Below are 16,224 nucleotides of genomic sequence, written 5' to 3'. Positions count from 1 at the left end.
TCTCTTTTTATATGTGTCTTTTAAATCTTAGTCAAGAAATACTATTTCTAGGAAACATTTTTTAGTCTTAAACCTTAAAATTTAAGAAAAAAATAAATGGCTGGGCATGGTGGCACACACCTTTAATCCTAGATTTCTGAGTTCGAGGCCAGCCTGGTCTACAGAGTTTCAGGACAACCAGAGCTAACCCAGAGAAACCCTGTCTCAAAAAAAAAAAAAAAAAAAAACCCCCAAAAAAACCAAAGGGGAAACCAAAAAAAAAAAAAAGAAAAGAAAAAACAAGCATTCTCCACTATTGCTGGGGAACCCAAGCCGGCCGCTCACATAAACTAACTTTTTAACATATAATTTCTGACTCACAAGAGCTAGTCAAGTATTATGAATTCAATTTACTTCTCCTCAAGAGATGGATACTTAGATCTGGACTGTATGTCCTTACCCACAATAATTTGACTATTCAATGGGATTTCCTAACTTTCCTTTTCTTGTTTTCTGAAAGCCAAGAGTTAGATGACATTATGTCTAACTGAACATATGCGATCCCCTTTGTATTTGTTTTTTGTTTGTTTTGTTTTGTTTTATTGTTTGTTTATTGAGACAGGGTTTCTCTGTAGCTTTGGAGACTGTTTTGGAACTCACTCTGTAGACCAGGATGGCTTTGAACTCACAGAGATCCACCTGTCTCTGCCTCCCAAGTGCTGGGCCACTACTGTCCAGCTAAGTATTTGCTTTCTAAATGCCACAGGCACAAATGTAAGTTATAAAGGCACTGTTGTCTGATAAGTTTCAAGCACTAACATACTGTGCTTGCTGACAGGAGGAAGTTTTCCTGAGTGAATGTCAAAGCACTATATAAAAACCATATTTAGTAAGAAAAGATACTCATGTAAGACCCTTGAAATAGGTTTTCCTATTAATAAGATACTTAGAAACAGAATGCAGATTTGTTTACAGACTCCTTATGCTCAGGTCATTCAGTCATGAATGTCACTTTATCTGTGTCATTCATGCTGCTTTGATGCCTAAAATCCTAACAACAAAAGAGTGAACAACTACTAATAAGCCTCCCTTGGTGGCGAGCACAGCTTACTCTAACCTATCTGTGCTGATGGCTTTCTGAACTCGTGTGTGGCCTGAAATGGACTCTGTGCAACTGTTGATTCTATTGACTTTTTCTTAATCTTTAGAGAAAACAATTTTTTTCAAAATAGATTTAAAGTTATTTTAGCATGCAAGTCGCTGAAGAGTTAGTATTAGATTTTTACTTTTAGCAAGTAGATGTGGAATACATGCACTAGTCTTTTAGTCACAGTTTGGCTTGATATAGTCCTAAAAGTTGTGATCAATCACTCATCAACTTATATATACTTCTATATCAAAAGATAGAAGAATATCTTCGTAACCTCTGATACAATGTCAAGAGCATGTTGTGTCAAAGTGTGACATTTGTTTTCAAATTGAATCACAGTTTTATTCCTTGCTTTCTTGGTACCTCTAAAACAATAAACAGTGCCATCCATATAAGTTAGAAGTGTTACGAAGATCAAAGTATATGACTTCAGAGTGCCTGAACAAAATGGGACTTCTGCTGTGGATTTGTAGCTATTTTCTATTCCTTTAGCAAATATATTTGTAATTAATAGGTTCCATCATTGTTTTCAAATGGTTGCTTTTTTTGCTTGGTGCTTTCAAATGTCATTGTTTGTTACAATTTTCAATGTTAAAAGTCCTCAATCATTCGTTTAGATCAATTGCCAAGTAAGACTGATAAATTGAGACTGATAAATATTTTAAAGTCTACATAATTTTCCTGTCCTGTTGGTTAAGTTTGTCATAATTTACTTGTTGAAGAGGCCAAATCGTTTGTTGATTTCTTCAAACTGGGTTTTGCATGTATTTTAAAGAGATTCTTCTTGTCCAGTCTCGAATTTAAAGTTATAATGATTAAGTCTTGAATTTTCATCCAGTCCAGGTTTGCCTGGGGGTAGATATAAGATTACTTTAAGGTGACATGCGCCTCCATCAAGAGGCTGGTGTTGGCATGATTGTCTCTTTTTTGATGAAATGAAACCCATTCAAGGACAACTGTTACTCCTTACTGATTACAACAGACTAATATTTTAACTTTCTCTCTCATGTAGTAGCTATAATATTCATCTGAGAAAAAGGTTTGTCTGATATCTGGATAGCCTAATGTTTTTGGTGAACTATTAACACTCAAGAATAACCCATAGGGAAGGTATCACACAACTAATGCTTTCAAATGTCTACCAACTTGGTCATAATTGTATTCAGAAATGATGATTATGTTATATCTCTCTATATGCTTATAGATATAGATACAAATCTGTCTACATACTTAATTCAAGAATAAATAATTTGACTAAGAATTATTAAAGATAAACCATAGAAAAATTACTAATCTAAATTTAGTTTTTAGTAAGTTAAATTTTATACCAGTTTTATAAACTTAAAAAAAACTATGATTTTTAACTAGAATTTTCTATTATGTTGATCCCTTATTTTTATTTTGTTTGTAATATTTACTTCTGTAATTTATTAATTAACAGGGAATGCAGTGGTGTCTTTTGAAAGAAGAGGATGTCATTCCTCGTATCAGGGCAATGGAAGGGCGAAGAGGAAGACCACCCAATCCAGATAGACCAAGAGCAAGAGAGGAGTCCAGGATGAAGCGCCGGAAGGGCCGCCCTCCCAACGTCGGCAGCGCTGAGTTCCTGGATAACACAGACGCAAAATTACTAAGGAAACTGCAGGCTCAAGGTAAGAAGCATCTGTTCTCTGTCACTAGCGATCTTACAAAAGCCCAGGAGTCAACCTTCTTGTCCTTTTGACTTGGAAGTGATTGACACTGCTCTCAAATGAGCAGTTCTTTGAATGCATAACCAGATCTCAAGAGTTGTGTTTACAGACCCATCGACCCTGTGTGCTACAGTTGCACTCTTGAGATTTGCACGGGAAGGGATCAGCCAGCCCTTGGCACATGCCCTAAGGTTGTGCCAACAGGATTCTCCTTTTCACAGCTCCCAATCCCTTGAAGTGTACATGGAAATAATGCCAAAATATGTGGGTCTGTGGGTCAATTTTCAGAGAACTCCAGGTAGTTATGGTAACTATCCCCAGTGTTTTAGTTTGGAGTCTCCTGAAGTCTGGGTATGAATTTCAGAATGCTGAAGTGGTCAGTGTGTTTTAGAAGATGTGACAAGGGCACCAGAGAGCGGGTATATTAAGTTCAAAGTACTCATAATGATCAGAAATGTGCTTATTATTCAAAATCGTACATAAATTACCTTGGAGCTGCTCCTTATGACAAGGGACAACTAAGATAAAAATAGATGTTCTGCTGTGGAGTCTTGAGTTATTTCGTATAAAAGGGAAACCTTTAGATTCTCTTAAGCATATCATCTTGTGTAAATATCTTGAACTTGTAAGCATATATGTACAGATGACTGATGGCTTAAATTTTTAAAATTAAAATTATATTAAAAAGGCTATCAGAATTTTATGTCATTTCAAGAATGTTTTATCTCTATAAAACCTAGAAAAAATACACAAAATGTATTTCTGTTCATTGTAAATCAATCATAATACATAGCAAAGGCTCGTAGAACAAAACACTTTAAAAGAAAGCTCTTGTTGTCACTCATCAGTGGAGTCCTAACAAGTTTTTGTTCATTTCTAAAATGGGCTTCCCATGTATGCCCTGTCAGCTTGATCTTGGTCATGTTCCGGTGGCTCAGCAGTTAGTGATGCGCGTGCTTCTTTATCATCCCCGTTAGAACGCTGTGTCTTTGATGACTCTTCACTATCACATACAATGTAATAATAAACACATGGTAAGCATTTATAAGTATATATTTCATAAACACCCATCGTTTCCAGGTGAATCAGCAGTCAAATACTATTTCTAAAACAGATGTTCCAATTCATACTTCATCTAATAGCGTTTACAGTAACTACTGGCTAGCATCTAACTTGATATAGCTTTAGTCTTTCTCTGCCTTAAAACAGTTGATTTTTTAATGTTATTTCCTTCATCTTAATACTTCCATCTTCCAAATAGTTTAGTGATGATTAAAAACAAAACAATAAATATATCAAGAGACATGCGTGAGCTTTAAAATTAGTTTAAAGTTGCTGTTTTGTTTTTTGTTGGTGTTTCAAGACAGGGTTTCTCTGTGTAGCCCTGGCTGTTCTAGAACTAACTCTGCAGACCCAGCGGGCCTCGAACTCCGAGATCTGCCTGCTTCTGCCTCCCGATTGCTGGGATTAAAAGTGCACACCACCATGCCCAGCTTTAGTTTACAGTTTTTAAAATTGCATTTTCAATTGTCTTTTTCCCTGTGTGTGTGCATGCACATGTGTGCACATATATGTATGGGTGTGCTTCCCACAGCGCATGTCTGGTGGTCAGAAGAGACCTTGCATGAGTCAGTCCTCTCCTTCCACCATGTGGGCCCTGGGAATAAACACAGATTGTCAGTCTTGTTAGGAAGTCCCTTCACCCACTGAACTCTATTGCCGGCCCTGAGTTCTAACAATTATTATCAATAAAGCCATGACTCTTGTGAGGCTTGTGTAATGCGTTATATTTAGAAATGAGTGCTTGAAGTGAACTGGTAGCCAAAATGTCTTTTTTATATGTTTTCATTTCCAATACATATACCCTTATATACTATCTAAAACAGAGCATTTAAATTTGAAAAATTAACTCTATTGTAACAAAGAAGTTAATTGTCCTTTTACCCAGAATTTTTTTATCCTAGATTTCAAATTGATTTTATTCCATGACATGTTTGTCTCTGGTTGTAATGGGCTTCACTTAGGCCTTATTGTTAGTGTGTGTATGTGTATATATTCTCTATCTCCATTAAAACAAGCACTTAGTGTTTTCGTTATTTTTGCATTTATTAACTTACTAAGGAGAGTAGGGGCACTTGTGTCCCCCACACCGTGGAAGTCACAGGACAAATTGCAGGTATCGGTTCTTTCCTTTCACCATGTGAGTTCTAGGGATCAAATTCAGGTCGTCAGCCTTGGCGGTGACAGTCCTCATCCACTGAGCATCTCCCTTGCCACAGCATTAAATATTTACAGTGAATGATTACTACATTCAGGCTAGCAAGGTAAAGTTATTCCTGCCCAGGCTTTGTGATCTCAGTTCTGTCCCTGGGACTCCCACGTCAACGTGGAAGGAGTGACATGGCTCTACGAAGGTGTCCTCTGACCTCTACATGCCTGCCGTGGCCCACCCACCCACATACGCCTGTACATAGCAATAAATAAGTAAATGATAGTTTTTATGATTACAAGTGTATGACTTGTTGTGCGCCCCCTTTGTAGAGATTAAGTAACAACGAATTGTTTAACACCTATTTTAAAATTTCAAACAATTTAAAGGGGTTATTTGAGAGGATTCTACAAGGTTTTTTTTTCGTATATTTTATTTTATTTTTATGTGCATTTGTAGCTTTGCCATGGATGTCAGGGTCCCCTGAAACTGGAGTTTCAGACAGGTGTGAGCTGCCATGTGGGTGCTGGGAATTGAACTCAGGTCCTCTGGAAGAAGAGTCAGCACTCTTAACCCCTGAGCCGTCTCTCCAGTCCTCTACAAGATTTTGTTACATATTATTATTCTACTAGGATTTAAAGTATGCTGAAAATTTTGATTAAGTTTGCAGACTAGTTAAGAATATGATAAATGTACGTTTTGAACACATTTCCAAACACTGTAAAACTGAGAGAGCTCTAAATTATCAGAGAATAAAGATTAAATCTGACACAGTTTCCATATGATAATGGCTTTCAGTGCGTGTGACTAAAACCTGGGTGTTAATTGACTGACACCAGTACCTCAGGCTGTGTAGAGCAGAAACTAGCAGCTAGCGCTGGATGTTGCAGAACTGGAGATGGGGACACAGTGCTGTCCCCAGGACTGCTAAGAAGGAGTGCAGGTAACTGTCTGATAGCCTCAGATTTTAGTCATGCTGCGGGGCTTCAGAATATTCTGTCCAAAGAAATGTCTCACTAATTCTGTGTGGTATGAGTTTATTTGAAACTAAATACTTATCTTTGAAATTAAGGCAGATATATTTTTAAAAATTTTATTAGCATCTATTTATTGGTTAAAAATTATTGATTTCATTTTGACATTTTCAGAATTTATAAAGGCCCATTCTTCTGTTAGAGAAAGAATTGAGCTTAGAGTGAAAGATCAACTTATGTAACTTTTTTAGGGAACTGTTTTTTTCTAAATCAAATGTGCTTTTCAACTTAAGAGAATGTTGAGTGTTTAAATCAGAGTTCAATAAAAACAAAAAACCCACATTTGGTTCTTAAATATTAATATTTAAATATTGAAAATGTGTTATTGTTTCGGTATTATGATTGTCTTCTAGCATATTGTTAGCAGAGGTTGCTTTCTCTGCATGCCAGTTTAGAGGTATTCATTTCCAAGGTGTTTACTATATAGGAGATCTTTTGCATAACTCAGAAAGTTTTCATGGTGCCTCTGATTTCCAAATAGTGAACATTATTGGAAGGTTGAAATGTATTTTAGCATCAGTTTTGTTTTCCCTTCAGTAATATCTATAGTTTGCTACATGAAATTAGACTCATATCCATTTTCCTTTCAAAATTGTTATGATAGAAAATTAATGGTCATCAATTCATAGATTATATAGCTAACTTACTAGAACCCTGAAAACATTCAAATGCTGCTTCAAGGTTTTTCCTCATAGTGAAATGTAGACGGGCAGTTCAGAAAGATGTGTGCTGTGGGATGGTCTGTATGTCAAATGCTCTGATTGGTCAATAAATACAACACTGATTGGCCAGTGGCCAGGCAGGAAGTATAGGCGGGACTAACAGAGAGGAGAAAGGAGGGAACAGGAAGACAGAGGGAGTCACTGCCAGCCACCGCCATGACAAGCAGCATGTGAAGATGCCGGTAAGCCACGAGCCACGTGGCAAGGTATAGATTTATAGAAATGGATTAATTTAAGCTATAAGAACAGTTAGCAAGAAGCCTGCCACGGCCATACAGTTTGTAAGCAATATAAGTCTCTGTATTTACTTGGTTGGGTCTGAGCGGCTGTGGGACTGGCAGGTGAGAGAGATTTGCCCTGACCGTGGGCCAGGCAGGAAAACTCCAGCTACAGATGTGAGCTTGTGCTTTGACCGCTCTGTAACTTCTATGAGCCTTACACATTTTATTTATATACTGTGTGTAATATTGTTTACCTTATAAAATAGCTATGAAGATTAAATAAAATCATGTAAATTCAGTGCATTACCCACATTCAATCAATGGTAGAAATACATAGTCATTGTCAATTAATATAGTTTATAGGTTCCTTATATCTTCATCAGCTACAAAATTTAGAACTGTTATTCTGTGTTGTAAAGTGGTACTTTCTAAAATTATTTTCCAGGTAATATTATGATACATCCCTTTTAGAGTTAATAGCATTCAGTTGCGCTTGCTATTGAGAACAATGACATTGTATGGTTTCTGTATCCATCATACCCATTTCCACACTAACAACCAACCACTAAATCTCAGTGACACAGGGCACTAAAAGCTAATCCCTTTTCCAGATGGAATCAGTGAGAGCAGCTCTGTTGGTCTTGGCTGGGATTATTCACATGTGTGGGTTCAATTGGTTCCATGTGTTCAATACCCATCAGCCTATTGGAAACATGTCCTTGGTTGGTGGGCCAGGCACAGGGGCAGTAGAGAACATGTGAAACTTGTTCTCTACTTGAAAGCTCTGCTTTCGTTTCAGCTAACATCCTCTTGCCCAGGGGAGACCATTGGCTGAACTCAGAATCTAGGGGCTGAGTTTATTCCATCTCTCAATGAGAGGGACTCCAAAGTCCCTTAGGCAATTTTCTTAAATGTTTCGTCATGTGTGGTGACACAGCACCAGTTTCACAGTTATTCTTTGAGATTTATCTCGTGTGTAATGCTGTCACTAAAACCCTTTGAAATTTGTGTTTTTCAGAAATAGCCAGACAAGCAGCACAAATAAAGCTTTTAAGAAAACTTCAAAAGCAAGAACAGGCACGGGTTGCCAAAGAAGCTAAAAAACAGCAAGGTAGATAGATGACTTGTATGCGTTGAAAGGGGGGAGCTGGGCCTTCATAGGGCTGCCCTTCCTTGTGTTTCTGTGCTGACAGGCGTGCTTTGGGTTCCCTTAACAGCAATAATGGCTGCAGAAGAGAAGCGGAAGCAGAAAGAACAGATGAAGATTATGAAGCAGCAGGTATGTTCATGTGCTGGGACGAACTTCTGATGTGAATCTGCCTGGTGTACACGGGCATGGTACTCACCTGCGTTTCCTGCATAGCTGCTGTTATATGTGAATGTCTCTGTCTGTTTAGGAAGGTACCATCTTAAAATTTTTCTCCTTTAAAATTTTTTTTATATTTCAAGAAATATTTATTTTTATTTTATATGAATGAGTGTTTGTCTACATGTATGTATTTTTACCACATCTATGCCTGGTATCCATGGAGACCAGAAGAGGGCATTGGATCCCCTGGAAATAGTGTTAAAGTAGTTAAGAGCCACCATGTGGGTATTGGGAACTGAACTGAAGTCCTCTACAAAAGCAATCAGTATTTATTTTTTTTTAATGTTTATTTATTATGTATACAGTGTTCTGCCTGCATGTGTCTGTGCAGACCAGAAGAGGGCACCAGATCTCATTATAGATGGTTGTGAGCCACCATGTGGTTGTTGGGAATTGAACTTAGGACCTCTGGAAGAGTAGTCAGTTGCTCTTAAATGCTGAGCCATCTCTCCATCCCCTGTAATCAGGATTCTTAACTGCGGAGTAATCTTTCCCGACCTAGTTTGTTGTTGTTGTTTTTTAATGTGGGTTCTGAACTTAGGTCCTCATATTTGCGAGGTAAACCCTACTAACTGAGCGTGCGTGTGTGCGTGTGCGTGTGTGTGTGAGATCTCCATCCTCCTGAGTCCAGCTAGTATTGTTCATATGTACATGGGTGTGGGGCTGACCTCTGGGCTACAGGCAACTTGTCAAGGGGACTCACTCCTGAAGAAAAACTGATTTTCCCTCCTTCCAAAGGCATTGGCTGTCTGTAGCTGTCAAGTAAGGGCTTGTGAACTCTTCCCCTACCCATGGTGGAATATCAGCTGGTATGGTCTTGTAGGCAAACATTGTTGAGTTCACGTTTCCAACATTCCTGTCATTTCCAAAAGACACTATTTTACAGGAGGCCCCTAACCCTCTGGCTCTTACAGCTTTCCCCTCTTCCATGATGTCTCTGAAACTTGAGTGGAGTCGTTGTCTGATAGGTGGGGATGGGCACTCTACAGTCCATTTTTTCTGCAGTATGACCAGTTGTGGTTCTCTGTTACAGCCTCCATTAATGCAAACAGAAACTTGTTTATGAGGGTGTGAGCTGCACTTCTTTGTTTATTTAAGGATGAGTATTTAGAAGACAGTTGCATACTATATCCATTTAGCAAAATGGTGAAGAACAGCCAGCCTGGTGCCCTGTTGTGCAGCAGTGGCACTAATATCTCGGGAGTAACTAACAACTGTCTGAGTGGACTTAAGACCCATTCACTAAGGGGCAGTTCAGGTCTAGTACTATAAACCTGGCAAGAACCTGTTGATGGAAAGATCATGGTCCTAGAGGAAAACCTATAAGAACTTCCCCCATTTTTAAATCAAGTTTTTTTTCTTAAAGTTCTTTAAGAAGTGAGATTTTATATAAGGCATTACATATGTAATATTTATAAGTATCTTAATATTCTCATAGACATTGAATTCAAGTTGGTACCCTGAGACTGTTTTCAAACTTTAAGTTAATGTGTCAGTGGGTAGAGGATATTCCTTGAACATCCCAGTTGGAAACTGGGGAGTTTAAAACATTAACAGTATAAGCCTGACCTGAGTTTAATCCTTGGAAGCCACATAGTAGAAGGAAAGACCAACTTCACAAATGGTCACCTGATTGCCACAGGGGCAGTATGGCACATGTGTACCCCACACCTACAGTAATGCACACACAATAAATTTAATTAATTAAAAGTAAGTAAATAATACATGTGCCCTATTAGTAAAAAACTAAATCTAGGTGTTCTGGAAAACAGTTTGCCCTTATTGCTTCTGAATATTTTCAAAGAGTGTTATTCGCCATATCCAGAGTTCTCTCTTGTATTTGTATTACCTTTCTCCTTTCTACTTTACAAAATAACTTGGGTAAAATGAAGTAATTTTTAAAAATAATGAAAATATTAGTTGACAGATGTGTGAGCTGTTCCCCATCTCCACGTGCTCATCCAGCACTTAAACAAAGGAAGTGGGAAAGTGTATTGTTTTAAATGAAATCAGTTGTGTTACTGTATAAATAGCTCCTAACTCAATTGCCTGACTTGACGTCTGTCTCATTATCTTTGATGTTTCTTACAGAGTTAACTAGAGAAATGTGACCACAGCAAATTCCTGTAGAGTTGGAATTTAGAAGTTAGAGTTTCTAATCGGGCAGCCTAGAGTTAAATGTGGGCTGTACTGCTTAACGAGTCGATGACCTTAAAGGAATAATGTCTTCTGTCTCCATTTCCTTTATTGGAAAGGCAGATAAGTGTGGTGGCTGATGAGTTATTGAGAGAATGAATACACAATGCCTTCCACAGTTCTTGACAACAAATAATACTGTTTTTGAAAGATGTATGTAAAATATACCTTTTACCTTAATTTAAAATCACAATATAAGCCGGGCGGTGGTGGCGCACGTCTTTAATCCCAGTACTCGGGAGGCAGAGGCAGGTGGATCTCTGTGAGTTCGAGGCCAGCCTGGACTACCAAGTGAGTTCCAGGAAAGGCGCAAAGCTACACAGAGAAACCCTGTCTCGAAAAACCAAAAAAAACAAAAAAAAAACAAAAAAAAATCACAATATGTAAACTTAAATTCCTCTATTACTTTATTGTTACTACCAAACATTGTGAGGTTGACTTAAAATAAGTACACTTAGTAATGCATTTGTTAAAGTATTATAAATCTTTATTGAGTTGTATGTGTTCTCATACTTTGTTTTAAAGAAAAATACTGCCATTTTGTTAAACTTTTTGTAGTTTCTTTGATTTTATGTTGACCAAAGACTTATCAAATTATCTTAAAACTTTAAATTCAGCTTTGTGATCTTAAAGTCAAGTGCCTGCAACCTAAATTTTTCACATTCTTTACTGCTAATTGAACTAGCATTAGGCTTCAAAGCTTTCAACACCATTAATTCAGGTGAATTACCCTTATATATTTATCCAGACATTTATGAAACAAAACTACTTAGACTTTTTGTTAAATGATGACCATTTTATTTTGTCTTATTTCATTTTGAGCCTTCGGTGTCCCTGTGTTGCCTACGCAGACTTCTAACTTGTGATTGTCCTGCATCAGTGAATAGAGTTGTCAGTATTACAGATGTGTGCCATCTGGCCCTGAAATGATTAAAGTCAGCATTGATCTAGAAGAAAACAGAATCATGTTTTTCTCACTCTTTGGATTTCTTTTTCATCTTTGTTTTTGTTTGTTTGTTTGTTTGTTTGTTTTCATGACAGGGTCTTTCTTTGTAGTCTAGAATTCTGGAGACTAGGCTGGCCTTGAACTCACAGAGATACATCTGCCTCTGTTTCCAAAAGGCTGGGATTAAAGGTGTGTGCAACCCCTGTCCAGCTCTTTGGATATTTTTTAACACAAAAATTGACAAAATTATCATCAGAGCACTTTTTGACATGTAATATTTTTTGAATTTTTTCCTTGGCAATTTCATACATGTATTCTAACTAAAGTAACCCCATACAACTCTTTCTAATTTCCCTCCTACCCCATTACCCCAGCTCTGTTCCCTATAAGTCATTTTCCCACATTCATGTCTTTTGTTTTTATTTGTGTTTTTGTTTTTGTTTTGAATCCCCTGAGTTTAACCAGGATCATCTGTGTGACTGTCGGTTTGAAACTATCTGTTGGAACCTGGTAGATTCCTTAGTGGTCACACAGCTAACAACAATGACTGCCTCTTTCCCAGAATCCATCAGCAGCCAGCAGTGCAGAAGTGAGGGTAGGCCCTGTGAGCCCTTCCCTGGTTCACAGTGGATTGCTGACCAGTGCTGTCTTGTGTAGGCACCATACAGGGAGCCACAGCTCCTGTCATTACTTCACTGCCTGTGCTGTGTCCAGAAAACCACATTTTGCACTCCATCCCTGCCAGTGCTGGGGATCGAACCCAGGACTTTGCAGATGCTGCATAAGCACTTGATCACTGTAGGAGCTATGTGTCCCCATATACAACAAGAATCCTTAAAGCAATTTTGCAAGATTGTGGAAGCACCACAAAGAAGTAGGGTGAGCACAGACACTGTAATCTGAGTTGAATATGACTCTGCGGACTAAGTTAGCATTACAGCAAAATATTTGCTGTGTAAGAACTCAGTGTCCTCACTTACAAAAAGACTATAATTCCAACCACTAAGACTCTTATGATAAGTAAGATACTTTATATGAAGTAACCATCTCAATAAATGAGTACATAATATTATAGAAAATTTACTTCTAAATGATGTTAGTCCTCATCCTTGTGATACTGTCTCTAAATATCTATTTTTTATTTATATATAATATATATATAATATATATTATATATATATTATATATATATGTTTAGCAGTTAGGGTAAAGCTCTAAACTGCATATATGTAAGCCCAGATGACTTTAAGAGCCTCTGTCTGCACAGGAGAGAATGTGCAATGCTTTTGCTGATTTAAGGGCACAGCCCTTTAAAAGTCTTCGGATTGCTAAGAACAGAAAAATTTCACCAAGAATATATTTCTTCAGGTCTCAATAATTTTAAAAATGGGTTCTGCAATCTGTTAACTTAGAAATAAAATGAAAATCCATGTGTGGCTTTGTATTTTTGGTAAGCTACAGCTAATATTTAGTGCCAAGAAAGGATCACCAGCAGCAAAGTCCTAGAGTGTGATGAGTCTTCTGAATTAAATCATTGATTCCTCAAATCTTATGATTGTATTATACACCTCTGTAGAGACTCAATAATCCAGAATGACGGAGAATTGACAGTAGAGCCGTCAAACACTACATCTGGAGACTGAAAGAGAAACACAGCAGTGTTTGATAGAGATCAAATGTGTTTGATATAGAAATTCTAGAACAAATCTTAATTATAAATAAGAAATGTCAGGGTTTGTTCTTGTTAGGTTTTTATTCCTATCCAGGCCACTTGAAACTTTCTCAAAGAACATTTTTAAAATAAATCTTCTAACTGTGATCATAGCATAGAAGGATAATTTTGAAAATCAAAATATAAATTCTTATTAAAACTTAGATGATTGCTCAGTTATAAAATATAACATTTTACATGCCAGCTATCTGATGTAAGTAATTTCCCAGATTATAAATTCAAATTAATGCAGTATAAAATCTTATGGGTTTATTCTTATGCTTGAAAGTGTTGTTCATATCATGTCAACATGTGAAATAAACTTTAGAATTAGAGGTTATTTTTAATAATGACCTTATAGCTGTGCAATGACTATATAGTTATGGTTTTAAAGCATTTTTTCAAATTTATGACAAGCTGACAAGCCATGCATATACATTTTTTTATAGAAATATTGTTCTTTGTTCATGTTCATTCAGTAAGTTGTAGCTGTGTATCAGTCACTTTATGTATTTCTGTTTCTGTTTTATTTGTACTTGCAGTTACTTGTAAATATTTTCTGGATATATAACTTTAATCACATTTGTTATCTCTTCTGTATGTTCGTTTAACATTTATTGTTTACAATTATGAGAAAATTTCTACACTCATATGAATGTGAGTCACCTTATAACAGGTATCTGAATTTTGGATCCAGCATGGATAGCGTTTGATAGTTTGGTATTTGTGTCTTAAAATTATCTGACTCCAATTAAACCTTTTCCCCTAAATATTTATTATCTCATTTTCATAATGTTTCCTACAGGAAAAAATTAAGAGAATACAGCAAATCAGAATGGAAAAAGAACTCCGAGCTCAGCAAATTCTTGAGGTAGAATTCTTAATGTAACATAATTAAGATAAATACTCCAAGTCCAAGGCCATTTAAAATGCTCAGTTGTTACCTCATTTGTTCAAATGAGTATGTCCACTAGAAAGTCTGTTCAGAACTGTGTAGCCTGAGACATTCTTTGAACCTTTTTAGCAAGTTCATCCATGCTAGCACTAAATGTCAGAAAGTAAAATAAAGAACAAAAATGAAGAAGAAAAGAAAAGGCCAGACTTGGGCAGCCAGTGTAGTTGTCATGGAGTTCATGGTGTCTACCTTCAGGAAAGCCCTGAGGGTGTACAGACATTTCTTTTCATTTAGAAACCAGTGTTTAGTAAAGGAAACTTAAGTGCAGAACATGATGTCACTAACAGGGTTCCTGGTGTTCCTCCCTTTCCTGCAAGTGGACTAGAATTAGGGATGCAGAAATGTTAGCATCAAAATTAGTAGCTAGAAATCAGCAGGAGTAAAAACTGAAAAAGTGGGATTAACACATACAGGACTCAAGTCACCTGAAGAGCAGTTGGTAACATCCTGCGGTCTAAAGTGTCACTCTGTCACATTGTGAGATAATAACTGATGCTAGAAACAATTGCCCATCATCAAGACAAAGGCAAATTATGTTTCATGTCCCATATCAAAAATGGCATATGTCTTGAAATTATTTTCTGCAAATATAGTGAAAAACAAACTCTTTGTTTTTTGGTTGTGTTTTTTTTGAGAGAGGGTTTTTCTGTGTAGCCCTGGCAGTCCTACAGGCCTCAAACTCACAGAGATCTGCCTACTTCTACTTCCCAAATTGCTGGGATTAAGGGTGTGCACCGCCGCCGCCACCACCCAGGGAAAATAAACTTGTAATGGCTGCAATTCCTTTACCCTCAGCTGTTCATGAACTGCTGCTCTGCTTTATGGAACACTGTATGGCCTGAGGTCTGCAGAGACTTAGGCCTTTTTGTGGTAATAGTTGCTTTCTCCTAGGAGTATACACATATTCATTCCCTCACCCAGTTTCAGTTGATTTTACCACTCCAAATTCAACACACACTAACTAGCAGATAGTTAGAAACTCACAGATGGTGAGTGACTTCAGGTGGAGCACGGTGCTGATTGTTAGAGTGCAGGCTCTGTCCTGTTAAGAAATAAATGCTGCATCAAGACCTGCTCTACAGAGGCAGTGAAAATCAGATTTACTAAATTTCGTTTAATGTTTACAACCAAATAATGGATTTCCTTATCTAAAATATCAAGGAGTAAAGGAAATTCCAAAGTGTAAATATGTTCTAAGTGTTACTGATGTATTTTTGAAGTTCTTTTTATCCATCCATGTTAATTCTTTCTAAATTTTTTTCAGGAAGTAAATTTTCTTTTAAAATTCTCCAGATGCAATACATGACAGTCATTTTTCTTTGGTGTCAAGATAAAATAACGTTATTTCAGTCAGTTGTTTATAGAAGAAAACCATGTCGAGTTGTGATTTTTAAGGGTGCTTAGGTATATGTTTTAGTACTGGTCTGCAGATTGGAAACACTGTGATGTGAAGCGGGGGTTTTTGTGATTGTCTGCTTATGTATTACATGCTCATTGTGTACCTTGTGAGGCATGTAGCTGTGAGTCTGGGGTTATCTGCGAGTCTCAGCGCTGCTGTTGCATGACTTGAGACCTGTTTTGCATGCACAGGCTAAAAAGAAAAAGAAGGAAGAAGCAGCAAATGCCAAATTATTGGAGGCCGAGAAACGAACAAAGGTTAGTTTAGCCGAGAGTCAAGAGTTTTTATTTTCAAAAATAAAAACTTTATTTGCTTAACAACAATCATGAAAAAATAGTTTTTCTCAAAACTGCTATTGAAAAATATGTGTGTAAATGTGTGCTTCTATTTGTGTGTATATTTTTGTATTTTTTCATTTCTTAATGTAGGTTTTATGTGCTGTTTTGATATGTGCAAATTGAAGACATCAAATCAGAAATGCAAACTATTGCATGGCATCTGAATTTTAAGTTTTGCTTGATAAGAATGATCCCCCACACTAGTTTATGTGTCATTTAACCTGACTGTCCCTTCATAACTCTCTCTTTGTTAGTGTCCAGTAAGTGTTTTATTTATTAAAAACAAAATTCATAATCTAGGCAT

General features: G+C 37.0%; 1 protein-coding gene across 17 annotated transcripts in view; it reads left to right on the top strand.

Moving 5' to 3' along the window:
- Positions 1-16,224, top strand: part of Baz2b (bromodomain adjacent to zinc finger domain 2B) — a 325,749-nt gene that overhangs the window by 264,175 nt on the left and 45,350 nt on the right. For 15 of the 17 annotated variants that reach the window (XM_052723268.1, XM_052723263.1, XM_052723267.1 and 12 more), the window contains 5 exons: positions 2,571-2,781; positions 8,025-8,117; positions 8,224-8,285; positions 14,034-14,099; positions 15,774-15,839. In XM_052723268.1, the coding sequence (XP_052579228.1) occupies positions 2,571-2,781; positions 8,025-8,117; positions 8,224-8,285; positions 14,034-14,099; positions 15,774-15,839 (498 nt within the window). The remainder of the gene's footprint in view (positions 1-2,570; positions 2,782-8,024; positions 8,118-8,223; positions 8,286-14,033; positions 14,100-15,773; positions 15,840-16,224) is intronic. The other 2 variants (XM_052723265.1, XM_052723264.1) reach the window with 1 other exon arrangement.

This window comes from Peromyscus californicus, unplaced genomic scaffold (genome assembly GCF_007827085.1).
Source record: "Peromyscus californicus insignis strain IS unplaced genomic scaffold, ASM782708v3 Scaffold_7__1_contigs__length_154581171, whole genome shotgun sequence".
Lineage (NCBI taxonomy): Eukaryota > Metazoa > Chordata > Mammalia > Rodentia > Cricetidae > Peromyscus > Peromyscus californicus.
The sequence above is the reverse complement of the archived record's forward strand: the minus strand, read 5'-3'. Positions and strand labels throughout refer to the sequence as shown.